Consider the following 25,484-nt stretch of genomic DNA (forward strand, 5'->3'; position numbering starts at 1 on the left):
TCCAAATGATTTAATTCTGTTTAAAAAAAACTTTTCAAATGATTTATTAGCAAAAACCACCATTAAACTTTTTGTAGATAAATCATTTGGATAGTTTTTCTAACAGTATTTTACGATTTGGAAAACCTTAAATCGAGACCATCTTTCTAATGTTACAAAACAGGGATTCCCCCCTTACAGGAACTTAATAATAGAATAGTAGAAAAGCTTGGCTTCATCAATTCAGCCTTTCTCTCAGTTTTCTGCTGCTGTTGATGCAAGTAAATAAAATCCATATAAACTGTTAGAGTCCTGTATATCCCGCTTTGCTAAAATATAAGTATTGAATTTGATAACACCATCTTTCATAAAGATGCCACTGCATTTCTGTAAGTTAAAACTTGTTACTTAAGATTCTTTTCTTTGTATCTTCATGTTATTAAACTGATCTTCAGAACAGAGCTATTTTTACTGGACCTGTATGCATTTATGTCATTTTGTCACATCTCTTTTATATGGCCTTTTTCCTAGTTTAAGTAGGTCCTTGATTTTAGGTCTTTGATTTTAGAAGCGCCAGTATGCTCGCTGGAGAAGTTGCAGTGTGTTAATTAATTTATCCGTTATGGTGTTTACAACACAGCGCAATACAATAAACCTCTCCTTGTTTTCTAAACGTGTTAATGTCTTAATATTACGATTGGAAACGAGCAATGTATGTAATGGATAGTGATCCATATTCCAGCATTCAATTCTTCTAGATTATAACCGAATATCCAAAACAACTTTAACTTAATGAAGTGTTTTTGGTAGCTGCTCAATTCTCTGTAATTTAGATGTTAAATCACTTTATGCAGTTGTAGCCACATCTCCCCTGGCTTTGCATTGCAGGGTTAAAGCTAAAGGACCATTGCAATTTGCACCCAGATTAAGCGGTTTGTGTGCCTTTAATGGTCCTTTAATTTAGAATGTCTTCTCTCCTGCACTGTCAATCGCCTGTCTATTAAAATTCAATACCTGGAGATACAAATTTCTAAAGAAACACACTGTGCTGTAAAAATTAGACTTGTTTTTCATAGAAGCTGTGTGAGTCACAGCCAAGAGATACTTGGTTAAAGCTGCAAACACAAAGACATGTTTTACTTTATCTTGAAAACCATCTATAATTTATATTACATTTTCCCCCAGTTTGTAGGATATTAAACAAATCTGGCTAAAAATTGTCATGCTGTGACAATTTTTTTTTTATTTTTTTTACAAAATCAGCATGAATTTTGCCATTTGAATTTCCATTAGCTTTAATTTGGAATTTAGTAAATAACTTTGTAAACAGTACAACTAAGCTAAACATAGGAAGGTGTCTCACCCTCTTCCCTTTCCTCGTTATAGCCTGCTGACATGCCTTTTCCTCTTTTTATTTGGGTATTGAATATTATATGTGTTTGTGGCTCATGAGAACATTTGTTATCACACTTTCCGTGTCATTCAGCTAGCAGTATTCCTGTCTTCAAGGTCAGCTTAATTTCCTTTATAGTTTGGTTATTACACTGGGTTTCTTACAATAAGCCGAATACATTCTCTGAATGCTGGAGTTATATAGCAGCTCCATATCAATAATATTAATAATATCAGATTATTTAGGCAGGAAGCACAAATTTACTTACTTCTAGTTTTCAAGTACATCATGGAGTCTAGATGTTATTATAACCCAATTTATGTTATTATAACCCAACTTAATTTTAATATTTCTGGATAAGCTTTTTTTTTCAAAATACTAAAATATAAAAAAAAAAATCAATATATTAATAAATATTTTTCAATTTATAAAAACATTTAAAAAGCTTTAACAAAAATATTAAGTCATGGCCTTAGTGTCAGTCGTTTTATAAACCTTGGAAGGATGAAAGGCTGGGTTTACCCTGCAACCTTGAGACAGAATTGAAACACTAACCACAAAGCAATTTGACCATAATAATGCTTTTTTTTTTTTTTTTTTTTTTTTAAACGAAAGAACAAGACAAAAGATAAATGAAAAAAAGGTTTAAGACACACCTAAACTGACTCTATAAGCACCCAGACCACTTTATCTGAATGAGAGTACTTTAGACAGACCCTTAGACCATGGCAGAGAATGTCTTTTTCCACAAGTCGGCACTAGCCATCCCGCAACTATTAAAACCAAACCCTTGCACTTGCTCTACTCAAAAGCATGTAGAACACCTCCCATAGAAGAGGCTGCATTGTTTTGTGTTGTGTTCTGTTATATCTTGTAAAAGGCCCCTGTTATTTAAAGGGACACTATAGTCACCTGAACAACTTCAGCTTAATGAGGTTGTTCAGGTGAGAACTATAGCTCACTGCAGCCTTTCTCATGTAAACACTGTATTTTCTGAGAAAATACAGTGTTTACATTGAAAGCTAGGAACACCTCCAGTTGCAGTCACTCAGAGTGATCCAGAGGGACTTCTGAGTTGATGGAGGCATAATATGCCTCCATCCACTTAGATCTGCTGTGCACGAGCATCCTGTGATTCAGTATCTCCTCCCACCGCATGCAGATACTGAACTTTCCTCATAGAGATTCATTGATTCAATTCATTTCTATGAGGAGATGCTGATTGGCCAGGGCTGTGTTTGTATCATGTCACATGTCAGCAGATTGCTTGTTTTTCCTGAGTCTAACAGCATGCAGAGTTACAGCTTCTGGCTTAAATACAGGAAGATTTTTACTATATTTATGGAGGCATGAAGGGCCCAGGGGGGCTAGATGGTCGTGTTAACACTATAGGGTCAGGAATACATGTAGTTGCACTGGTGACTATAGTGTCCCTTTAAGTCCTGCAATGTTAAACATTGCTGTTTTTGTAGATGTGGCAGAGTTAAAACACACCTTATATAATGGGGAGTGGACATATCACAACCCACCCCCTTGCCCACCTGTTGCTAGCAGTTGGAACTTCCTAATGTCCCCTCCTGCTTTAAAAAAGGGAGTAAAACTATTTTTATTGCATTTAGAGGAACCACAAATCTTAACATTGAGTAGAACACTATAGTGTTCGTGAGACATGTTTGTATTCGTACTGCTATAGAGTTCCTTTAATGAATGGAGATGTAAGTCATCTTGTCATCCGTATCAGTGTTGGGGACTGCAGCAGGTCTAGCTGTTACATTGTTTAACTGGGATCATTCAAGGTGTATAGATGTGCCCAAAAGCTTTAGAACATTCCCATTAAATAATGTACACATATGCAGAAATATGGTTGATTAACCTCTTGACAGCAGTAGTAGACATCATGCATGTCATATTCTCTCACTTTGGTAATTACAGATGCTCTATACACTGTTAATACGTGTATAGAAATTTAGCAATTAGACTCATTAATACTGATGTTCTTTCCTGGAATACACTGCATAAGCCTGCTAGCACCATTCAGCTAAATCATCAATATAAGGAGTGATTATACACATATCTTGTAATCATAGGGATTGTAAGTGGCAATGGAAATAAGCACAGTCATAATTCGTCTTTGAAAACAAATACAGATATCATAAGGTAAGTCCATCTCATGGAATAAGTAAAATTGGGATCTAAAGCTGTTTTAATTTACTGATCTCTCTAAATGAAGGTACGATTTTAGTGCCGTCATCCTATCTTACTATAATGGCAATTAATATAATATAAAATATTAAAATGTAATATGTTTCTTACTTGCCACTCTTAGAGGGGGATTATCACTTCTCTGGAAATTAAGCCATTGTACACAAAAGTGAAAATCACCTGTAACTTGTATTAGTTTTTTTAATGTAAATGCTGTATTATATATATTATATATCTATACACTAAAGATCCAGCTCTGTGCAGGCAAATGAGCAGGGGAAATAGAAACATAATTTTTCTTCTCCCCTTCTTTTCTTTATGCTGACTGCCAGTGTCAAAGGACAGACCTTATAATAATGATTGACAGGGAGCGGGGTACCCTGTTGCAGGCTAAAGAGTTGTGAATTTCTATACAATTTATTTTGAACACCTCACAAATTCATATTTGTTAAAGATAAGAATAGTTAAAAGGACTCTATAGCCAACATATAAAAGCAAGAAAGACAGGTCCCCCAGCCTTCCTTCTTGCTTTTATATGAACTTTCTGCAAAAAAGCTCCCAGCCATGCCGCGCCCCCTTTTTCGTCAAAATGCCGAAATCGCGGGGCCCAATCGGACGCTTCTCTGAGAGAAGCGTCATCGCGATGTGGGCTTCGCGCTGCACCAATCGCGTTCTTCATAGAGCGGCATTGACAGCCGCCCTCTGAAGACACTCGGCGCTTTACCGCGCATGTGCGCGGAATGTGCGTTTGCGAGCTGAGCTGTCTGACTGACAGCTCAGCTCGCTTTCTATACCCGCCCCCCTCCTACTCCAAACTTTGCATGCAAACACTATATATAGAGATTTCTCTATATATAGTGTTTGCATACACACACACACACAAATTAACAATAAGGGGGGGGACCTACTGTCCCCCCCCCGGCCCCCACCCCTGAGCCCCCCTGGCTGTCCCCTCTGCGGTGGGTGGGGGCCCTAAAAATAACAATAGGGGGGGGACGTACAGTCCCCCCCGGCCCCCACCCCTGAGTGGTGGGCGGGGGCCCTAAATACAAAGGGGGGGACCCTAGTCACCCCTCCCCCCCCACAAAAAAAAACGAGCGCAAAAAAAAAACTACTGCCCCCCCCCCCGGCCCCCACCCCTGAACCTACTGTCCCCCCCCCCGGCCCCCACCCCTGAACGATGGGTGGGGGCCCTAAAATTAAAAATAAGGAGGGGACCTACTGTCCCCCCTGGCCCCCACCCCTCTGCGGTGGGTGGGGGCCCTAAAAATAACAATAGGAGGTGGGACCTACTGTCCCCCCCGGCCCCCACCCCTGTGCAGCGGGTGGGGGCCCGAAAAATAACAATAGGGGGGGACCTACTGTCCCCCTCCCGGCCCCCACCCCTGAGCGGTTGGTGGGGGCCCTAAAATTAAAAATAAGGGGGGGACCTACTGTCCCCCCTGGCCCCCACCCCTCTGCGGTGGGTGGGGGCCCTAAAAATAACAATAGGGGGTGGGACCTACTGTCCCCCCCGGCCCCCACCCCTGAGTGGTGGGTGGGGGCCCTAAATACAAAGGGGGGGGACCCTAGTCACCCTCCCCCCCACAAAAAAAAACGAGCGCAAAAAAAAAAAATCCATCTTCACCCATGGAGGGCTCCGCGCAGACTGAGCTCTGCAGGGCGGGGGAAGGCTTATAAAGCCTTGCCACGCCCTGCAATTAGGCTAAGAACACTCTTATTGGCTGGTTTAAGCCAATCAGAGTGCTCTTTGTCATTTTACACAGCGTGGGAAAATTCCAAAGAACTTTCCCACGCTTGTAAAATGACACAGAGCACTGTGATTGGATGGCTTGAAATCCATGCAATCACAGTGCTCTGTGTCATTTTACAAGCGTGGGAAAGTTCTTTCGAATTTTCCCACGCTGTGTAAAATGACAAAGAGCACTCTGATTGGCTTAAACCAGCCAATCAGAGTGTTCTTAGCCTAATTGCAGGGCGTGGCAAGGCTTTATAAGCCTTCCCCCGCCCTGCAGAGCTCAGTCTGCGCGGAGCCCTCCATGGGTGAAGATGGATTTTTTTTTTTTTTGCGCTCTTTTTTTTTTTTTTTTTTTTTTTTTTTTATTGCGTCGGTTAATATGTTTTTTTATTTGCCCTTTTTGGGGGCTGAAGAAAGAAGATTTTAGAAGAAAGAAAACATCGAATGTTAAGTTGTTTTTATCTTTTTTTTTTTTTTTTTTTTTTACAGGTTTTTAGTTAAAGGTCCCCCCCTTCATTATTTTTAGGGTGAGGGGGGTAGGTAGGGAGATATTATTTTTTGTTGTGAGGGGGAGGGGTGACTAGGGTCCCCCCCTTTTGTATTTAGGGCCCCCACCCGCCGCACAGGGGTGGGGGCCGGGGGGGACAGTAGGTCCCCCCCTTATTTTTAATTTTAGGGCCCCCACCCGCCGCTCAGGGGTGGGGGCCGGGGGGGGACAGTAGGTCCCCCCCTATTGTTATTTTTAGGGCCCCCACCCGCCGCACAGGAGTGGGGGCCGGGGGGGACAGTAGGTCCCCCCCTTATTTTTAATTTTAGGGCCCCCACCCACCGCTCAGGGGTGGGGGCCGGGGGGGACAGCAGGTCCCCCCCTATTGTTATTTTTAGGGCCCCCACCCGCCGCACAGGGGTGGGGGCCGGGGGGGACAGTAGGTCCCCCCCCTTATTTTTAATTTTAGGGCCCCCACCCACCGCTCAGGGGTCTGGGTGGGGGGACAGTAGGTCCCCCCCTATTGTTATTTTTAGGGCCCCCACCCGCCGCCCAGGGGTGGGGGCCGGGGGGGGGGGGAAGGAGAGTAGGTCTCCTCCCCCTCCCCTTCAACCACTATTGTGGCCAGAAAGAGTCCCTGTGGGTCCTCCTCTTCGGGCTTCAGCTGTCAGCTCTAGCCACTCCCACAGTAGAGCTTTTTTTTTTTTTTTTTTTTTATTGCGTCGGTTAATATGTTTTTTTATTTGGCCTTTTTGGGGGCTGAAGAAAGAAGATTTTAGAAGAAAGAAAACATCGAATGTTAAGTTGTTTTTATCTTTTTTTTTTTTTTTTTTTTTTTACAGGTTTTTAGTTAAAGGTCCCCCCCTTCATTATTTTTAGGGTGAGGGGGGTAGGTAGGGAGATATTATTTTTTGTTGTGAGGGGGAGGGGTGACTAGGGTCCCCCCCTTTTGTATTTAGGGCCCCCACCCGCCGCACAGGGGTGGGGGCCGGGGGGGACAGTAGGTCCCCCCCTTATTTTTAATTTTAGGGCCCCCACCCGCCGCTCAGGGGTGGGGGCCGGGGGGGGACAGTAGGTCCCCCCCTATTGTTATTTTTAGGGCCCCCACCCGCCGCACAGGAGTGGGGGCCGGGGGGGACAGTAGGTCCCCCCCTTATTTTTAATTTTAGGGCCCCCACCCACCGCTCAGGGGTGGGGGCCGGGGGGGACAGTAGGTCCCCCCCTATTGTTATTTTTAGGGCCCCCACCCGCCGCACAGGGGTGGGGGCCGGGGGGGACAGTAGGTCCCCCCCCTTATTTTTAATTTTAGGGCCCCCACCCACCGCTCAGGGGTCGGGGTGGGGGGACAGTAGGTCCCCCCCTATTGTTATTTTTAGGGCCCCCACCCGCCGCCCTGGGGCGGGGGCCGGGGGGGGGGGGAAGGAGAGTAGGTCTCCTCCCCCTCCCCTTCAACCACTATTGTGGCCAGAAAGAGTCCCTGTGGGTCCTCCTCTTCGGGCTTCAGCTGTCAGCTCTAGCCACTCCCACAGTAGAGCTGACAGCCTCAGCACACAAAGCGCGTTCACAGTGCTTTGTGTGCTGATAGCCCGTCTGAAGTATTCACCCATGCGTGAATACGTCAGACGTGAGGACTTTTTAGGGCCTCTGAACTCGGAAGTCCCTCTGGTGGCCGTCTGATTGACTGCAACAAGAGGTGTTCCAAGCTTCCAATGTAAACACTGCATTTTCTGCAGAAAAGGGCTGCAGGGAGCTGTAGCACTCACCTGAACAACCTCATTAAGCTGAAGTTGTTCAGGTGACTATAGTGTCCCTTTAAACATAATCTTAAAATTACTAAAAGTGACTGCTTCCCTTTAAAACTCTACACACAATAAATGCTTAGTTTTTCACACATGGCGTCTCCTTTTTGGCTTTATTTTTGTTAAATAACTCATGACACGGTGTGATATGTCGTGTTCTGTTGTTCATCTGAGATTGTATTTACCTAATTTGAAGACCTGCTAACGAACAGTTGATTGTTATTTTGTTCTGATATGTTAAACCATAGAATTCAAAGAGGGTGTAATTTGGACTGTATACACACACACACATCTGTCAAACCTTTTATTTATATGTCACATATTACAAAAATCCCATACTGCACTATGTGTGATGTCACCCTTCTATTATTCCTGAGATTAATTTTAACTTTGGTTAATGTCTGTTTACCCCGTCTCCTAAATTATCACAATTTGGAGAGCAGCTGAATTAAAATGGTGGCTGCTGTATATACATGTATATACTGATACAGTCCTAAGATTTAAAGAGCCTTAAAGCCTAATCCAATAGTACATGGGATACTGTTATATCTCATATATATTTATAGATACATCTTCCAGTACGTATTTGTGTTTGAGTAGATCGTTTCACAGAGCAGATGGTGAATGAATATATCCCAGATAACCGTTGTGCCTTTGGACCTGTTTTTTAATAAATAAAGTTGCTGCTGAATGTGGACTAGTATCGATCCCTGCAACGTATTGATCTAAAAATGCACTGAACCATAAAAATAAAAATTGACACTGCTGTTTGTTTTTTTTCTTGACAGCTACGCACCCACCACCTAGCTTGCCCGAGGGAGAAATTACTACAATAGAAATTCACCGGTCCAATCCTTACATTGAGTTGGGAATCAGCATCGTTGGTGGTAATGAGACTCCTTTAATAAACATTGTAATCCAAGAAATATATAGAGATGGGATCATTGCCCGGGACGGAAGACTTCTTGCTGGCGACCAAATCCTTCAAGTAAGGTTATGACTTTCAGGATTATTTACTTACGTGAGACTTCAAGTTGAATTTCAAATTTAAAGGACCACTATAGGCACTCAGACCACATCAGCTCAATGAAGTGGTCTGGGTGCCAGGTCCCCCTAGTTTTAACCCTGCAGCTGTAAACATAGCAGTTTCAGAGAAACTGCTATTTTTACACTAGGGTTAATCCAGCCTCTCTTGACAGCCGCTAGAGGCGCTTCCGCGCTTCTCACTGTGAAAATCAATTGAGAAATGCTTTCCTATGGTCTCATTGAATGCGCGTGGCTCTTGCCGCTCATGCGCATTCAAAATGCATTGCACATGAAATAAAATTTTGATATCGAGCACACATTAACACTAACCAGAACGACACTTCACAGATAGAGAAACCGTAACAAGGATGTGCCAAATGTATCATTACCTAAGAACCTGCAGGGAGATTCAGTCCTGTCACCAGGAGCAAAAAAAAAGTGATCACCTAGTGATAAAAAAATATCCCTTATTGGGAAGTTTGTAATTCTGTGCAAACACACCCAACCAACACTTCAAAACACTCACCAACTAAATATTGATGATCCCTTAACAATAAACTGCAAGCAACCACTGGCAGCTGGTAAAGATGTAAGATTATTGGGTACTTCACCCCACCAATGGAATTTAACTTCAGCCAATCTCAATGGAAATTACACCCCAATCTATTGGATTTATATGATATGTCAAAATGGCTGTCAATAAAAACATCTTCATTTCATATGCAGCAAATGTCTAATGGGTGCATTGTTCCTGCTCTGGCATAATACATTTCTTATGCTAAAATACGCAACTGTTTTAATTGTAGGAACATCCAATTTGAAATAATAAAGACTACACATGCCCAGCTACTCTTGACAACCATCATTCATTGACAGTGAGTCAGTCTGTGCTATGATGGAAGAAGGGAAGTGGATAGCACTGTAACAATGAAACATAGAATGTGACGGCAGATAAGAACCATTCTTCTCTGACAATTTTCTAAATATTTTCACTAGTCCCTGGCCTTATCTTATAGTTAGGATAGCCTTATGCCTATCCCACGCATGCTTAAACTCCTTTACTGTGTTAACCTCTACCACTTCAGCTGGAAGGCTATTCCATGCATCCACTACCCTCTCAGTAAAGTAATACTTCCTGATATTATTTTTAAACCTTTGTCCCTCTAATTTAAGACTATGTCCTCTTGTGGTAGTTTTTCTTCTTTTTTTTTTTTTTTTAATTCTTTATTTTGGTCGTGCAGTTATGAAAATTACAAACAAGCTTTCTATAAGTCACAGCATCATGGACAAGCTTCAGTACAATATGTTTAAAACGTGAAGTGACATTTGAGGATCATGCACATTTTTTATATATATAACAGGTTTTAACCATTTAGTTGCAACTGGGGGGTTCCGCTAGGCATAAAATAAGGATGGGTAACATAAAATGTTAACATGGAGCTCCGTTCAATGATAAGTACAATATAGTAGCTTATACTATGCGGTTGTATACAGTAGGCTTGCTAAACATTGCTGTGGGCATCAGGAGGGAGACTGCCTGGTAAGTAATAAAGTGGGACACACTAAGAGCAAGGTATATGGTAGGCAGACAATGTAATAGAGCAGCAGGAAATGCTAGCAGAATGCTTGGTTGTATAGGGAGAGGTATTAGCAGTAGAAAGAGGGAAGTGCTCATGCCAGTGTACAGAACACTGGTGAGACCTCACTTGGAGTACTGTACACAGTACTGGAGACCCTATCTTCTGAAGGATATTGATACCTTAGAGAGAGTTCAAAGAAGGGCTACTAAACTGGTTCATGGATTGCAGGATAAAACTTACCAGGAAAGGTTAAAGGATCTTAACATGTATAGCTTGGAGGAAAGACGAGACAGGGGGGATATGATAGAAACATTTAAATACATAAAGGGAATCAACACAGTAAAGGAGGAGACTATATTTAAAAGAAGAAAAACTACCACAACAAGAGGACATAGTCTTAAATTAGAGGGACAAAGGTTTAAAAATAATATCAGGAAGTATTACTTTACTGAGAGGGTAGTGGATGCATGGAATAGCCTTCCAGCTGAAGTGGTAGAGGTTAACACAGTAAAGAAGTTTAAGCATGCGTGGGATAGGCATAAGGCTATCCTAACTATAAGATAAGGCCAGGGACTAATGAAAGTATTTAGAAAACTGGGCAGACTAGATGGGCCGAATGGTTCTTATCTGCCGTCACATTCTATGTTTCTATGTTTCTATATCGAGTAGCCAGTGATGGTAGACATTTTGCACATTCATGTGGGACTATAAGTTAGGATAACTACTAGGTAGCATTTTTATACGTTAGGTTTGCAGCAAGCCTTTTTCAATACCCAGTAGGCCGCCGGTAAGATCTAACAGAGTACCTAGCCAATGTCCAAAGGTGAAAAGACCCAGCTTTCCCTGCACTTAGTCTGGGATCGAGAGTCCTGGTTATCGAGGGCTGGGGAGGCAGCAATTATATATGCGGGTCACGGTAGCGGTTGACGGTGGGGGCTGGCAACAGTCCATCAGTCCCGGGCTTGGGATAGTCTGCTCACCCCACCCCGATGCTCGGGAATTGATGGGCGTATTCCTGCGGTGATGTCGGGCCAGTGTACCATGTATCAATCCTCCAGGCCTTGCGAGGGGCCCGCCTTGAGTGGCCACCGACTCGAGGGCACTTGTCAGAGCCCAAGTCTTCCCAGTGTGGGGTGTGGCTGTGGCACCGGGAGTTTTCACGTCGCTTGTGGCGGGGGGTTGTCTGTCGTGGCGGGCGATGCGCTGGGTTCTGAGTTTTGGCCCTCGGCCCAGGAGGGCTGTGTTTGCTTGTGTTTGTGGCTTTTTTGGTGTGAGTGCCCTGAGGGTGTACCTGTGGTACTTGCTCCTTTCCCCCTCGTGGTCTCCTCCAGCTCCGAGCTTGGACGGCCTCTGCTCGAGATTCCAACTGCGCCCAGAAGCGGGCAAAGAGCTCATCCAGCTGCTGTTCCAGGCTTGTGTGTGTCGCTTGTGCTTTAGGCTGCTCATTCAGCTGTGGCTCGAGGTGTGCTTCGGCCCTTTTAATGAAGCGCATGGCTGTTTAGGCCCTCTCAGCGGTCGCCACTTGTTGGTGTCGAGGGTAAGTGGGGCAGCCGGGGGGGGGACCGGGATATCCCCCACCGGTCCAAAAGGGGGGGGGAGATCAGGTCCTGCAGCAGCCTTCTCTTGCAAGCGAGAGTTCGGTCTGTGGCAGTAAGACAGGGCGGCGGCCGTCCACCCTGTCCTCCGCTCTACTAGGCCGCAAACCACGGAGTGTCTCTGATTCTACCGTTGCTTCAGGATGCCGTTAACGGAGTAGGTCTGCCTCTCCTCCAGTGTCCCGTTTCCAGGATATTAGTCAGTTTGCCGTGTATTTTAGTGGTTTTAGTCGAGTTTCAAGCTTAATGTTGCAGGAGCTCTGCAGGCGTGCAACCGATCGGCTCAGCGGTACAGCCCCGCCCCCCCCAGTTTTTTTTCTTTTAAATATAGTCTCCTCCTTTACTGTGTTGATTCCATTTATGTATTTAAATGTTTCTATCATATCCCCCCTGTCTCGTCTTTCCTCCAAGCTATACATGTTAAGATCCTTTAACCTTTAGCCAATTATCCCGCAGTTATTCAGTCTTGAGAAAGTCCCGTGGGCGGGACGAAACGCGTAGACGTGACTGCATGTGTGGCCGGTTCCACCGGATCCCTTTCGGCTGCCTGTATTTGTTTTGTTTTATTTATCATTCAGTTTTTTAGATTTTATCATCATTCATTTTTTATTTTTCTAGGTTTTCAGATTCCTTGTTTTTGTTTTATTTATCTATTTGTCCTTTGTTTTTTCGGTTTTTTTTTCACTTGCCACCTACCTCCTTGGTTAAGTGAAGTGAGGGTTACTGTACCTCCGGATATAGTGAGGCCGAGGACTGGCGACTACTCATTCAAGGCGGCTTTATTTCAACTACACCGCGGTCTTTTGAGAAGATACCGACCGCGGCATCTATATATATATTGTGAGTGACTCACCAGGTGCCTGTGTGAATAATCTGCTACATCGTTCACCGCGGTCTTTTTCGAAGATCCCGACCGCGGTGCATATCGCCGTTCCTCTACGGACCCCCTTTGAAGTGGATCGGATACCGGCGGCACAGAACCCTCTTCTACACCCTTTTCCTTTTTTTGGGGGTTGTCCTCCTTTATTACCTCGGTGGGGGGCCCACACCGAGGCAGGTACTGTTTATGCATTATAATTTTTATTCTTTATATATAGGTTTTTATTATTTTTTTGGCAGCTGTTTCTGATACCGTATGTGACACTCTGTACTCTTTATACAGAGTTAGGTGACAGATCTATATCTAGATTATACTTTGTATGGTGTTACATATTTTACAAAGAGAATTGATTGATACATTGTTAGTGGATCCGTGCACACATTGTGATTTTTTCAATGTTTTGCTTGATTTTTTAATAAATATATCTATTTTTTGTATAAGTGTTAAGTCACAGTTTATACAATAGTTAGTTTGTGACATATTCATCCTTGAGCGCACATACTTCTGTATACTTTTTTGAGCTACCACTCAATTTTAGACGCTTGTGCATGTATGTAGCTGCCAGTCCTAATATTTTTTTATTCTATACACCTGATATCTAATTTTTCCATTTATGTATTTAAATGTTTCTATCATATCCCCCCTGTCTCGTCTTTCCTCCAAGCTATACATGTTAAGATCCTTTAACCTTTCCTTGTAAGCACTGTAGTGCTTTATGGTGTATGCTTTCCAGGAGGTAATCCCAACAATGTCAGTAGTGTACTCTTTTACCGTTGCAATCTATGTTTTTTCCTTTTGTTTTGACAATTACCCGGTATTGTGCTGCTGTAAGGGCCTCTGTGGACGAGCCGTCACTGATAGAAACCCTAACTCTTCTCAAGTGTGAGAACTAGCAGTAGAAGACCTTCAGGCTATAACTCACTCAAACACACACACACACAACTCCTATACAACGGTGTGAATTCCATCACTAACATGTCCAGAACCTTTGAATGTTTTTAAAGCAGCACTACCGCATCAGTTTTTCCACTATTGCCCCCCGATTTACCCTCAAATGCCCCATTTGACCCCCTTTTTACCTTTTTTAATTGTTTATTTAATGCACGAACCTAGGTCCTGGGAGCTGCCATCTTTGTGTGAGCAGATAAAGGCCCTGCGGGGCAAGTCATCTGTCCACACTAGATAGCGCTGTTGAATTTCCGCGCATGCCCAGTTAAACACTTGGGCATTCGCTATTGTACGAAATTCGCTAGGGAATTTGGCTATTCGTTCATTCGTCAAAAGACGAATGAATGAATCGAAATTTCAAATGAAGGAAAACCGAATTTTGGTGTGCAAAAAAAAACAACAACTCTAAAAAATAAATTAATCTTCAACCAGCGAGGGCTCCACGCAGACTGAGCTCCACATGGCTGGAAAAGGCTTATAAAGGGGTGACGAAATTCTGTGATATCTCCCGCACCCTGTCTATATGCCAGGACGTTCAAACGATGAATAAGGCAACGCAAGGAAAGGGGGAGTGTTGTGGGAAAATGTATTTGACCAAAGGAAATAGAGCAACCTTAAACTCCTCATTTGGTCTAAGAAGGCCTGCCGAAGGAAAAATACATAAGACAAAGTAGTCCCTTCTTTGTCTTATGTTCTAAAGAAAACTAGATCAGATAGGAAGAAAAGAACAGATTCTGAGACCGGAAGAGTAGAGGAATCAATAGGAGAAAGGTAAGTTCGGCATGACAGTGTCGCTTTAATCTCTTGGCACGTTGTCACCTAACAATTCCTTTTCATAGGCTCTCAAATTTTATCTGATACTCATTTTGTTTAATCCCTTCCATTCTCTATTAATGCCCATCTTTCTTCAAAGGTTACCATAACTCTCTACTATTTAGATCATTGCATCTCTACCACCACGTACCTACATTTTGCTATATTAGCAGAATTCTTCCTGCATGCAGATTATTTCAGATTTTAAAAAAATGGGTCTGCTGCTTAAAAAAAAAAAAAAGCAACCACACAATTTTCTATTTAGAAATATATTCTATATTATTAAACTAAGCTGACTTAAAATACTATTTTGAGAATTGTTTTAAAATATATATCTATATATAGTGACATACTGCTTTTTCATTTGAAGATACACATTCACATGGAATTTGGGTTTTTGTCCTATACCTAGCATCTTCTTCTCTTCACATACAATTGCAGTGCAGCAAGGTGTTTCCATGTTATTCAATGCCTTTAGATACTTCAGTAGGTCTGTGGCTGATAATGTGTTAAGTAATAGATTTTGTGTGTAATAAATTTGCCTGTTGCTTTCTCTAGAATGACCTTTATTGTGGCCACTGGGGCATGCTAGCTTATGTACATAGACACCGTACTCACAGATCAAAGCTTCTGGTATTTAAAGTGGACCTGTTGTATTTATGCTAATCAATAGTACATAGGATAAAATAGAAAATATGTTCTTTGGAAAAGGTTAAGGAGCTTTGCATAATTTTAATGATGCATGATATATGTGATATTGCTACTTGTCTAAATTATCAAGAACACTGCTGGGTTTACTGGAGAACTACAGGGTACCTACTTTTCAGCACCTCATACACGTGACCCCCCCTAGTTAATCATGTGGTCCGGAGGCCCCATGCAATATTTAAAAATACAGCCATGCGGCAAACATCAGCATGACTCATATTGTCTAAATTTCCTATAATTTGAAATAAATTTAATATAAAAGAAATCCTGGAACAATATAATTGTTGGTGAATTCACATCTCCTTCAGTGCTTCTAATATTAAATTGTATTCTATATTCTGTACCAATTTTGTATTAAAACACGTTCCTATTATAACAACAACAAAAATCTAAATGTAAAAATAGCTTCCAATTCAGTTGTTGACTCCAAAAAAAAAACCTTATCACAAATTCACTGTGATATCTAAATGTTTTTATGTCTTTATTTCCCTCTCAAGGTTAATAATTATGATGTCAGCAATGTGTCGCATAACTATGCTAGGGCCGTCCTATCGCAACCATCTTCTGTGCTTCATCTCACTGTCCTCCGAGAACGGAGATTTGGAAACAGAACCCACATCCATGTAGACAGTAACTCGCAGAGAGATGAGAGTTTTCATGTCACGCTGAACAAACGAGGCTCCAATGAACAGCTTGGCATCAAGCTTGTGCGTAGGACAGATGAATCGGGTGTATTTATCTTGGATCTCTTAGAAGGAGGATTGGCAGCTCAGGATGGAAGACTACACAGCAATGATAGGGTTCTAGCTATCAATGGACACGACTTGAAACATGGTACTCCAGAACTTGCTGCTCAGATTATCCAGGTATTTGAACATTCTGGTGACAAATGCTCATACAGTGTGTGTATGTATATATATATATATATATATATATATATATATATATATATATATATATACATACACATACAGTGTGTATATATATATATCTCACTTTGTGAGATAAAATATATATATATATATATATATATATATATATAAACAATCCAAGTAGATGGCTGCACTCACGGGTTTAAAAGTCCAAAGTTTAATGAAAAATAGTTAAAACATCAGTAGATCAACGTTTCAGTCCATTACAGACTTTCATCATGATCCTGATGAAAGTCTGTAATGGACTGAAACGTTGATCTACTGATGTTTTAACTATTTTTCATTAAACTTTGGACTTTTAAACCCGTGAGTGCAGCCATCTACTTGGATTGTTTGGATATTGAAGCTATTTTTGGTTGCCACCCGGTGTTCTATCAAAAAACCCTACCCCGTGAAAATTCCCTACCCTCGTCACTTCCGGTGACGCAGCCGCACCGGAAGTGACCCTCATCCAATGGAGGAGGAGGGTGTGCGCCGCCGCGCAGGCGCACAACAACTAGGCTAGGTTGGGATTTTTCACGGGGTAGGGGAAATTAACGCCACAGTGCGCACGCGCGGCAAAGTACTCCCGTCGGAGGTACAGCGCGCGTGCGCACTAGTGGCAAGGGAGAGAGGCTTTAATCCGACGATCAGAGTTCACGCGTGCGCAGTATAGGGGTAGGGAATTTTGATGGCTATTAGCCCTGTGAGATCTCCCTACCCCTATACTGCGCATGCGCGAACTCTGATCGTCGGATTAAAGCCTCTCCCTGCTCCCAGCACTCTCAGCCATCCAAGATTGAGGGTGAAGTATGGTGGGACAGTGGGTGTTTATGAGCATTATATTGGGGGGGTCTGCGCAGAATTGGGGGGTCTGTGCAGAATTGGGGGTCTGCACAGACCCCCCAATATAATGCACATAAACACCCACCGTCCCACCATACTTCACCCTCAATCTTGGATGGCTGAGAGTGTTGGGAGCAGGGAGAGGCTTTAATCTGATGATGAGTCCGCGCATGCGCAGTATAGGGGTAGGGAGATTTCACAGGGCTAATAGCCATCAAAATTCCCTACCCCTATACTGCGCATGCGCGGTTTGTGAAGCGCTCCCTTGCAACTCGTGCGCACGCGCGCTGTACCTCCGACGGGAGTACTTTGCCGCGCGTGCGCACTGTTGCATTCATTTCCCCTACCCCGTGAAAAATCCCTACCTAGTTGTTGTGCGCCTGCGCGGCGGCGCACACCCTCCTCCTCCATTGGATGAGGGTCACTTCCGGTGCGGCTGCGTCACCGGAAGTGACGAGGGTAGGGAATTTTCACGGGGTAGGGTTTTTTGATAGAACACCGGTCGTAAAGGGGTATTGGAGCGTGAGTGCAGGAGCTATTTTGTATATATATATACATAGTATCTCACTAAGTGAGTACACCCCTCACATTTTTGTAAATATTTTATTAAATCTTTTCATGTGACAACACTGAAAAAAATGACACTCTGCTACAATGTAAAGTAGTAAGTGTACAGCCTGTATAACAGTGTAAATTTACTGTCCCCTCAAAATAACTCAACACACAGCCATTAATGTCTAAACGGTTGGCAAAAAAAGTGAGTACACCCCTGAGTGGAAATGTCCAAATTGTGTAATGTAACACTCCAAAGGGGAAAAAAATAATTAACTTTTTAAAGAATTTAGTAGATATATTGAATTACGCATTATTCCATTGGGGGTATATCTAAAAACAGCTTGCAAAAGCTGCAGCTCCCTGGTCTGCAACATTTGACCTCCTAATGCAACTCAATGAAAAGCCTTTGGACATCTACACAACCAGGAAGTACTAGGACCAGTTGTCTGTCAGCCAATGGGTGTAACAATGTTAATTTATAAAAGTGCTAATTTCTATTAAAATCTGCCCTTTTTGTAAAAGGAAAAAAGAGGACACATTTTTCACATATAAAGCTGTTTATCAAGTTAAAGTGCCTTAAGGATCTGGAGTGTTCGTTTTAGTTGGCAGGTGTCGATTCATCAGACTATTAAGAACTATTAGGCTGACTGATCATTTTTACGGTTGTAAAAGACAGTACTGTTAAAAAAAAATTAAAAAAAAACAGCCTTAACTCTTACCACATCCTCAGTCTGATTAAAGATAATTGAATATTCTTATGGGTCCTGAGTCCCAACAAAACCACAGTAACTGTGTAAACTGTGTAAAACTGCAATGTTTTACATTGCACGACTAAGGGGGACAGGGACACCTTAGTGACCTTAGATAACTTTAATGAGCTGAATTGGTCTGGGTGCCTATAAGTGTCCCTTTAAATTTACACTTCTTGTTTCTTTATTTGATTAACATGTAATTAATAACTTCTTGCTCTCTATGCTAATCTTACCACCACCTCCATCTCCACCCAGATGTTGTGGACTACAGCTCCCATAATGCTCTTATCATCTATAATGCTGCCAAGTTTCAGGGGTGATGCCACTAGGGTTCTGTAGGATGCCTACCACGGCTTGCTTTGTGCATTATCAGTGTTGAACTGTACTGTGCGATATCAGTGTTGGACTGTTCCTTACTATAGTTCTGTACAATAATAAAAAGTCCATTATGTCATTTCATCACTATTAGCAACATACAATGTTGGCAAATATGATATCAGAGCATTTGTATAGCAACAGTAAAAAGATAAGTAGAAAGTTGACCTTCTCATTTTATATCAAATAACGTTTAGCGTCTATTTTTTATTTAGTAAGTGCAAGATATCACACCGTGTTAATGCACTGCATTACAAAATTGATTTATTGGGAAGGTATTTGATTGCCATTTTTCAGATCATAACAAGCTGGGCATGCTACTATATGACTCATTAATAAATCATGAAATAACAAAAATCACAGTAGATTAAATAATGCAGCGAGCACCGAAATTAATCTTAGTGACAGATGGGCTTATTAAGTAATCAGCTATTCGCCAACTGTATATGAAAACAGCTTTGACTTCTGTCTAAAAAAAAAAAAAAAAAAATAGACAGCAAAACATTCTGGATAAAGTAATTGTGCCAGATTCATGTGCAGCACACACAGGTTAAATAGTGCAATCTGAAGTTAAGTTCTAAAAGTGGAGCAGTCGCTCTGGTGAAATCAGTTGTTCCACATTTAGAACTCTGCACAAGAATTGGAATATATTTATAGAACCATTAAATTCACAAGAGGACAGTTTTATAGTTATCAATACTCAATTCAGCAGTTTGCCATCGAATAATAAATACAAGCAGATTGCAAGAATAGCAAGCAGATGAAATGACAAATGGTAAACATTGTTAAAATATGGAAAAGTTAAAAAGGCCAGAAATGTATTTGGAAAGACACAGTAGTGTAATCTACAATTCATTTATGTATTTATTTATTGTAAGAGCATATCAGCACTAATATTTAAAGAGCAAGTCCCTTTGCAACGTGCAGTGCTTTTAAGGGGTGCTTTTAAGGGGTTAAAGCACAGAAAAAACTATCTGCAATAAAAATTAAAAAAAATATCTGGAATTTCATCGGATATCCCAAATTCCGTGAAATTTCACCAGTCCTCCTCTTCCAAAACCCTCAAGATCCATAATGCCAGTTTCAGATCATAACTATTTTAAAAATGTAACCCATGTAGCATTCGGCATATTAATATATAGAATAATAATTATTTGGGATTTCAGTATCCATAGTAAAGCACACAAAGTCAGTTATTTTTCCAAAAGCATCCCGCAGTGAGGCCATTTTTCTAGAGGAACATTTTTCATTGTAAATATATTCTGTCATTAGGCTCTTGATTTTTGAGCCTATCATATTATCTCATAACATTGTGTGGGTCCATTGGCCCTTTCGTTTTTACTAGATATGGCAATGTTATGATTGCAGTGTTAAGCACATCTCAGGAAGCCACTAGTGACGCTTGTACAGCACTGACCATGTTGATTGCTTTCCAATGAGAAGCATTTGATTTGCCCCTTATGTCATCTCCAATGCTTCTCCAAGCATTGAATGACCATTAAAGAAGGAACACGTCCATGATGACGCTGTTTGAGTAGAAGCGACCAGCAGCACAGAGTGAATCCTTGTGCTGAAAAAAAATGTTAAATTAAAAGCTTTTTTTCCCTATTTTGCCATTTTAAAACGGGGTTCCTGAACCTAATTAGGGACGAGGACACAATAGCAGTTGAAATTCCTGTTTGCATTCCTGATGCCATAGGCTTAGGAAATCAGTTCTAAAGTATAATTGGGAGAAGAATTTCATGATACGGATGGCATTTGTGATGGTGTTTCTTAATTATTTGATTTTTTATTTTTTTAATTTTTTTTAATAGGGTAGTGGGGAACGTGTCCACATGATTGTATCCCGACCTGCAAAGCATCATTCAGGTAACATCCCGCGAGAATTGGGTAACAGTCAGCTTCATCATCATATGCAGCAAGTTTATCATCACAGACCTAGTTCACATAAGGTAAGTCCTCTAATAATAAGGCTGGGGGAGATCTGTGTCCCTGTCTTTTGTTATATCTCTACCCTTGCAAAGTGACTTAGCATGCAGTTGAATAAATGTGTCACAATATGACAACATAATGGCTTCCAGGCTGCCTTTGGTAGGGCTTTCTGGGCTCTCTTAAACCCTCAGTCTTAACCCCCTGTCCACGGATTGGCACCTTGTTCCCCTTTTTGTAAATAAGAGTCTCATATATTGTATAGATAGCGAGAAAGCAGCATCAACATGGCACCAAACAGTATGACATTTTTAGTAGTAGAGTCATGTGGCACATTTGAGACCCTATTTTCTTCAATTATTAAAATGTCATGTTATCAAGGGTCTCTAGTTCAAATGATTGGTCGCATGAAAAACTGGGCAAACTTGGCAATCACGTGACCTCACTAGCCACCATGAAAAATTGTAAAGTTCTATCAACAGCAGCGTTAGAACCAAACATGCATGCCATCACTCTATTCTTACCTGACATATCGTCTGCAAAAACCTTGGGGCAGTCTTCATTTAGCAGAGCTTCAGACTGGACAACAGCTCTCTAGATTTGGATGTGAATTTGGATCCAAAAAGGGTATCCAACCATGACACTACAACTAGTATGCCAAAATATTTATCAGTATTCGGTTGGGAGGGTATATTTAGGGATATTTAGTTTAGCAACTGCCCTTGAAAAGTGATCTTTAAACAGAGAGGCTCAGCTAATAAACTACGTTAAGCCACTGGGAAGCAGTAGACCTTGTCTTCACTTTTAAACAATATCTCCAACTTCCAATGAGTTATCTGCTATCTGTGAATCACAGCCTTACTTGTTATCATAAGGAATGTGAAAATAACTGGCTTATTTAATATATCTCTAAATTCCATTTTTTAAGGATCTTTCCCAATGTGTTACATGCCAAGAAAAGCATATTACGGTAAAGAAAGCACCCATGGAGTCGCTGGGAATGACTGTAGCTGGTGGAAGAGGCAGCAAGAGTGGAGAACTGCCTATCTTTGTGACAAGTGTGCAACCTCATGGATGTCTAGCACGAGACAGCAGAATAAAACGAGGTTTGGGATGAATTTTTTGTAGAAACACTAAATAAGATGGATCCAACTAACTAAATTTCATCTCAGTGTAGTAACTATTTATAAATAAATATGATTTTTTTTTTTTTTAGAATTATCTAATATAGCCTGAATACTGAAAGTCACCAGGCTTTCCTGGGAATATTTGTCATTAATATTCTACCATCCTGAGCCTATGGGTATGAAGGGTGGGGATGTGGATATTATCATGTCAGCCTATCCATTGTCATTAATATCCCTGACCCAAAGCTCATGGGTGGAGGTAATGGGGGTGGACCAAAGCATGTTCACTGCCTTCTTTATTTTTCCTGCGGCCAGTTGGTGGGGACACATCCCAACTGCTACCAATGGGTGGGTGCTGCAAAGACTTTTGAATGTACCACTTTTTTAACAGAGCCCCCAACTGGTGGCCACGTGTGAGGGCAGGGAGTGTAGAGTGACCTATCCACCCTCCATTGTTGAATTTTAAAAAAGCAGCCATTGGCTAGTCACTGTGAAGTAGACATGCCCTGCCTACTGTTTGTTTTATTTTATGTAGAACGCCAAATCACGAAACAAACAAAACAGCTAGTCCTTTGCTTGTCTTGTTTGGTTCGTAATATATTTATATGGCTTTTCTGAGTTGCAGAATTCAGCGGAATCCCTGATCACAAATGAGGATTGCCAATCAACCAAAAATTACAATTAGTTTGAAACCAAATGACAAGAATGAATGTTAAAGGGACACTATAGGCACCAAACAACTTTAGCTTAATAAAGCAGTTTTGGCGTATAGATAATGCCCCTGTGGTCTAACCGTTCAGTTAAATCACTTTTGTTTCTGTTTATGCAGCCCTAGTCACTCCTACCTCGGTGTGACTTACACACAGTCTGCACAAAAAAATGGTTTAATTGTCAGTCAGATGTTAACTTGCTTTAAAAGATTTATCTCCATCACCATCGGTTCCAGCAGCCATCTGAGAAGTTCTAAACTCATTGGCATTACCATTCTCTATAAAATTGTTTTATTTAAAAATTTTTGGTTTGCTTACTGTTTTTCTTTTCTTTATATAACAGCACTGAGCTGGTTTCTTGTTTTCTTTAGGGGATGTTCTGCTAAGTATCAATGGTATTGATCTGACCAATCTCAGCCACAGTGAGGCGGTTACCATGCTTAAATCTAGCGCTACCTCCTCCGTGATCATACTTAAAGCCCTCGAGGTGGAAGTTGCTGAAGAACAATCACAAGCCAACGAGGAGATGAGCACAATAACTGAAAATGAATATGATGCCAGCTGGTCTCCTTCCTGGGTTATGTGGCTAGGACTACCTAGGTATGAATAACTCATCACACACGCATATATTATTTATAGATAATAGTCTAACTGTATGTGAAAACTAATAGTTAATTCTGCCTTTGAAAACTATTGTTACTTCAATTACTTAAATATTTAATGAGTGTTCTCTACAGGCAATAAACAAGAGTTTATATATATTTTTTTTCAACTATATATATTTTATAGATTTTAATACTGTGTGTAGTTTAAAGAAAAACGCTAGATGGTAAATGTGCAAAAATCCTTCCAGCAGAGCATCATGCAGAAAAAAAAAATCTTTCTGATTTTATATATGATATCAAAGCATAGTTTTTAGAAACCATCTTGCACTTAAGCTGTACAATGTTGTGTTATCACTTCCAAGACGGAACACTGAGAGAGACATCTATAAGGAAATGCACAACTGCACATTTCCCATGAGTCTTAGCATAGCCTCTCTTTAAATTGATTGAGGAGTACAGCAGAGGTTTATTGGAAATGTAAATTAGATTCTGCAAGAAAGTGCCACCATCATCTCTTTGCTTGCACAAATGGTTCATATTAATGCATACCAATAGATAGGATTACACATGCAAACCTATTTGCATATACTTATTTTATTTTTGATACCATAACATTGCAACTTTTAGCTATGTCCTGGATATTTTTATTTTAAATGTTAAAAAAACATATTTACACACTGGTGTCAGTGACTGCACTGGAGCCATTAGAATTAACGGTTTTCGAAAAACTCTGCCTGAATAAATTACCCCACAAAAAGCTATTATCGTAATGTTATAATATTCTCACAGCAGGGCCCCCTAACTCCCTTTGGAGCTTCCAACAGGCCTGGAAAAGACCTTAACACAAGAAACATGGGCTAGAGCATACTCCTCTACAAAGGGCTTGTCCTCTTGCTCGTCCCACTTTGAGAACACGCAAATTGCTTTACCGCTGGCACCTTACACCAGATAAAATACCGAAACTATATGCGTCTGTAGAAAATACATATTGGAGATGCAGTATCGGCCTGGGGACAGCACTCCATGTATGGTGGACAGGCCCACTTCTAGCATCATACTGGGCTAAGATAGCAAGCACCATACATGATTGCACGGGCATTGATATTCCCCTATCAGTGGAAACATACCTACTGTATATATTTACTGAAAACCTCCCCAACCCAATTAACAATTATTTACCACTCGCTTGTGGCGGCAGCATTACTATTAGTGAGGAATTGGAGATCTCAATCCATTCCCTCTGTGGCAAAACTAGCTACTTCTTTGTACAAGAGACTGAGTTGGTTCGACTAGTTCTACTTCACGAACAGAATATGGATATATTGTTCGTCAGTCGAACCAACTACCGAACAGGAAGACCACCCAGTGGGGTCGTGTGTCTCCAATTGAAGATTGTAACACTTGAAAACCGCAAGGTTCTAAATTGTCGGATGGGTGGCCGCATCTTTGCGCACGAACGCCCTGCGGTGTTTGGTCGTCGAGTGTGTGGAACTAAAATCGGACACTCGACCTCGCGAACACCGCTGAAATTGAACGAACATCCATCAGACACACGACTACCCAGTTTATGAACGTTTACATTCGTTAGTTTGTTTGTGAGAATTACCGAAAGAAGACCAGTCAAAACATTCAATCGCATGGAACTGTTTTAGGGCTTCACCTCGTGGCTGACCGGTTTAAAACTTTACTCGAATGGCTTTCCTGTTCTACCGAACGGATCTGAGTGGTATTTCGACAGATTGGGCGCTCAGATCCCTGCTATTAGGTGAAGTGGAGTGAACTCTTTCGTGGAGTTCTTAATAATATTATGGGAGTTATGATGTTTTAAAATATTGTTTAATTTTCAGTACTTGGGTGATAATCTAATTAAAGAATTGTCCTTACACAATTATCTTCCAAGTACAGAAAAGGATCATGGGAAATGTGTCTTTGTTCCCTGTCCTCCACAACGTCCACCAGGGGGAAACCCCTGGAATGTAATTAAAGAAATCCCTTGCATGGGGAATTGTATAAAATCCAGCTGTGGCTCAATAAAAATCAGTTGATTCCCAAAGCTGTGTTTTGTCCAGTTGTTGGGGAATGGGATTGGAATTGTCACGCTACACTTTATTTGAATGTTGATCAAGTCTACCAGCGGAGATATTGCCGTTAATACGTCTACTCCGCTACACCCTCTAAAAGAGAAATACTCACACAAATTTCAACCATCATGGAATATGAACAAATGGCCCTACACCAACTTCAATCAGGTAAAGCCTCTAAATAGGCAGGATACATGTGGACATACCCAGTCCTATCTCCATGAAAGAAGGGGAGAGGGAAAATAACAATTCAGATAATCTCCAAATTCACAGGAAGGGGAAGGGATGAGAAATAGAAGGTTCCCTTGTCGCATATCCATACACCCTAATTGTACTACACAACACCAGCAGCTGATTTGTACAGCCTGATTGACAGTTCAGCTGGCTAACTTAGGATACATTCCACTTGCTAAAATAAATACCTCCAACGCCCCTCCTCAGTACT

The 25,484-nt window shown here is 41.4% G+C and overlaps 1 protein-coding gene across 1 annotated transcript in view; it reads left to right on the forward strand.

Annotated features, from left to right (window-relative positions):
* Positions 1-25,484, forward strand: part of LNX2 (ligand of numb-protein X 2) — a 111,864-nt gene that overhangs the window by 77,643 nt on the left and 8,737 nt on the right. Inside the window, exons 4-8 of the mRNA XM_063429547.1 lie at positions 8,387-8,586; positions 15,646-16,014; positions 20,402-20,539; positions 21,445-21,622; positions 22,725-22,953. Coding sequence (XP_063285617.1) covers positions 8,387-8,586; positions 15,646-16,014; positions 20,402-20,539; positions 21,445-21,622; positions 22,725-22,953 — 1,114 coding nt within the window. The remainder of the gene's footprint in view (positions 1-8,386; positions 8,587-15,645; positions 16,015-20,401; positions 20,540-21,444; positions 21,623-22,724; positions 22,954-25,484) is intronic.

The sequence above is a fragment of the Pelobates fuscus genome, chromosome 1 (assembly GCF_036172605.1).
Source record: "Pelobates fuscus isolate aPelFus1 chromosome 1, aPelFus1.pri, whole genome shotgun sequence".
In the NCBI taxonomy this organism is placed as follows: Eukaryota; Metazoa; Chordata; class Amphibia; order Anura; family Pelobatidae; genus Pelobates; species Pelobates fuscus.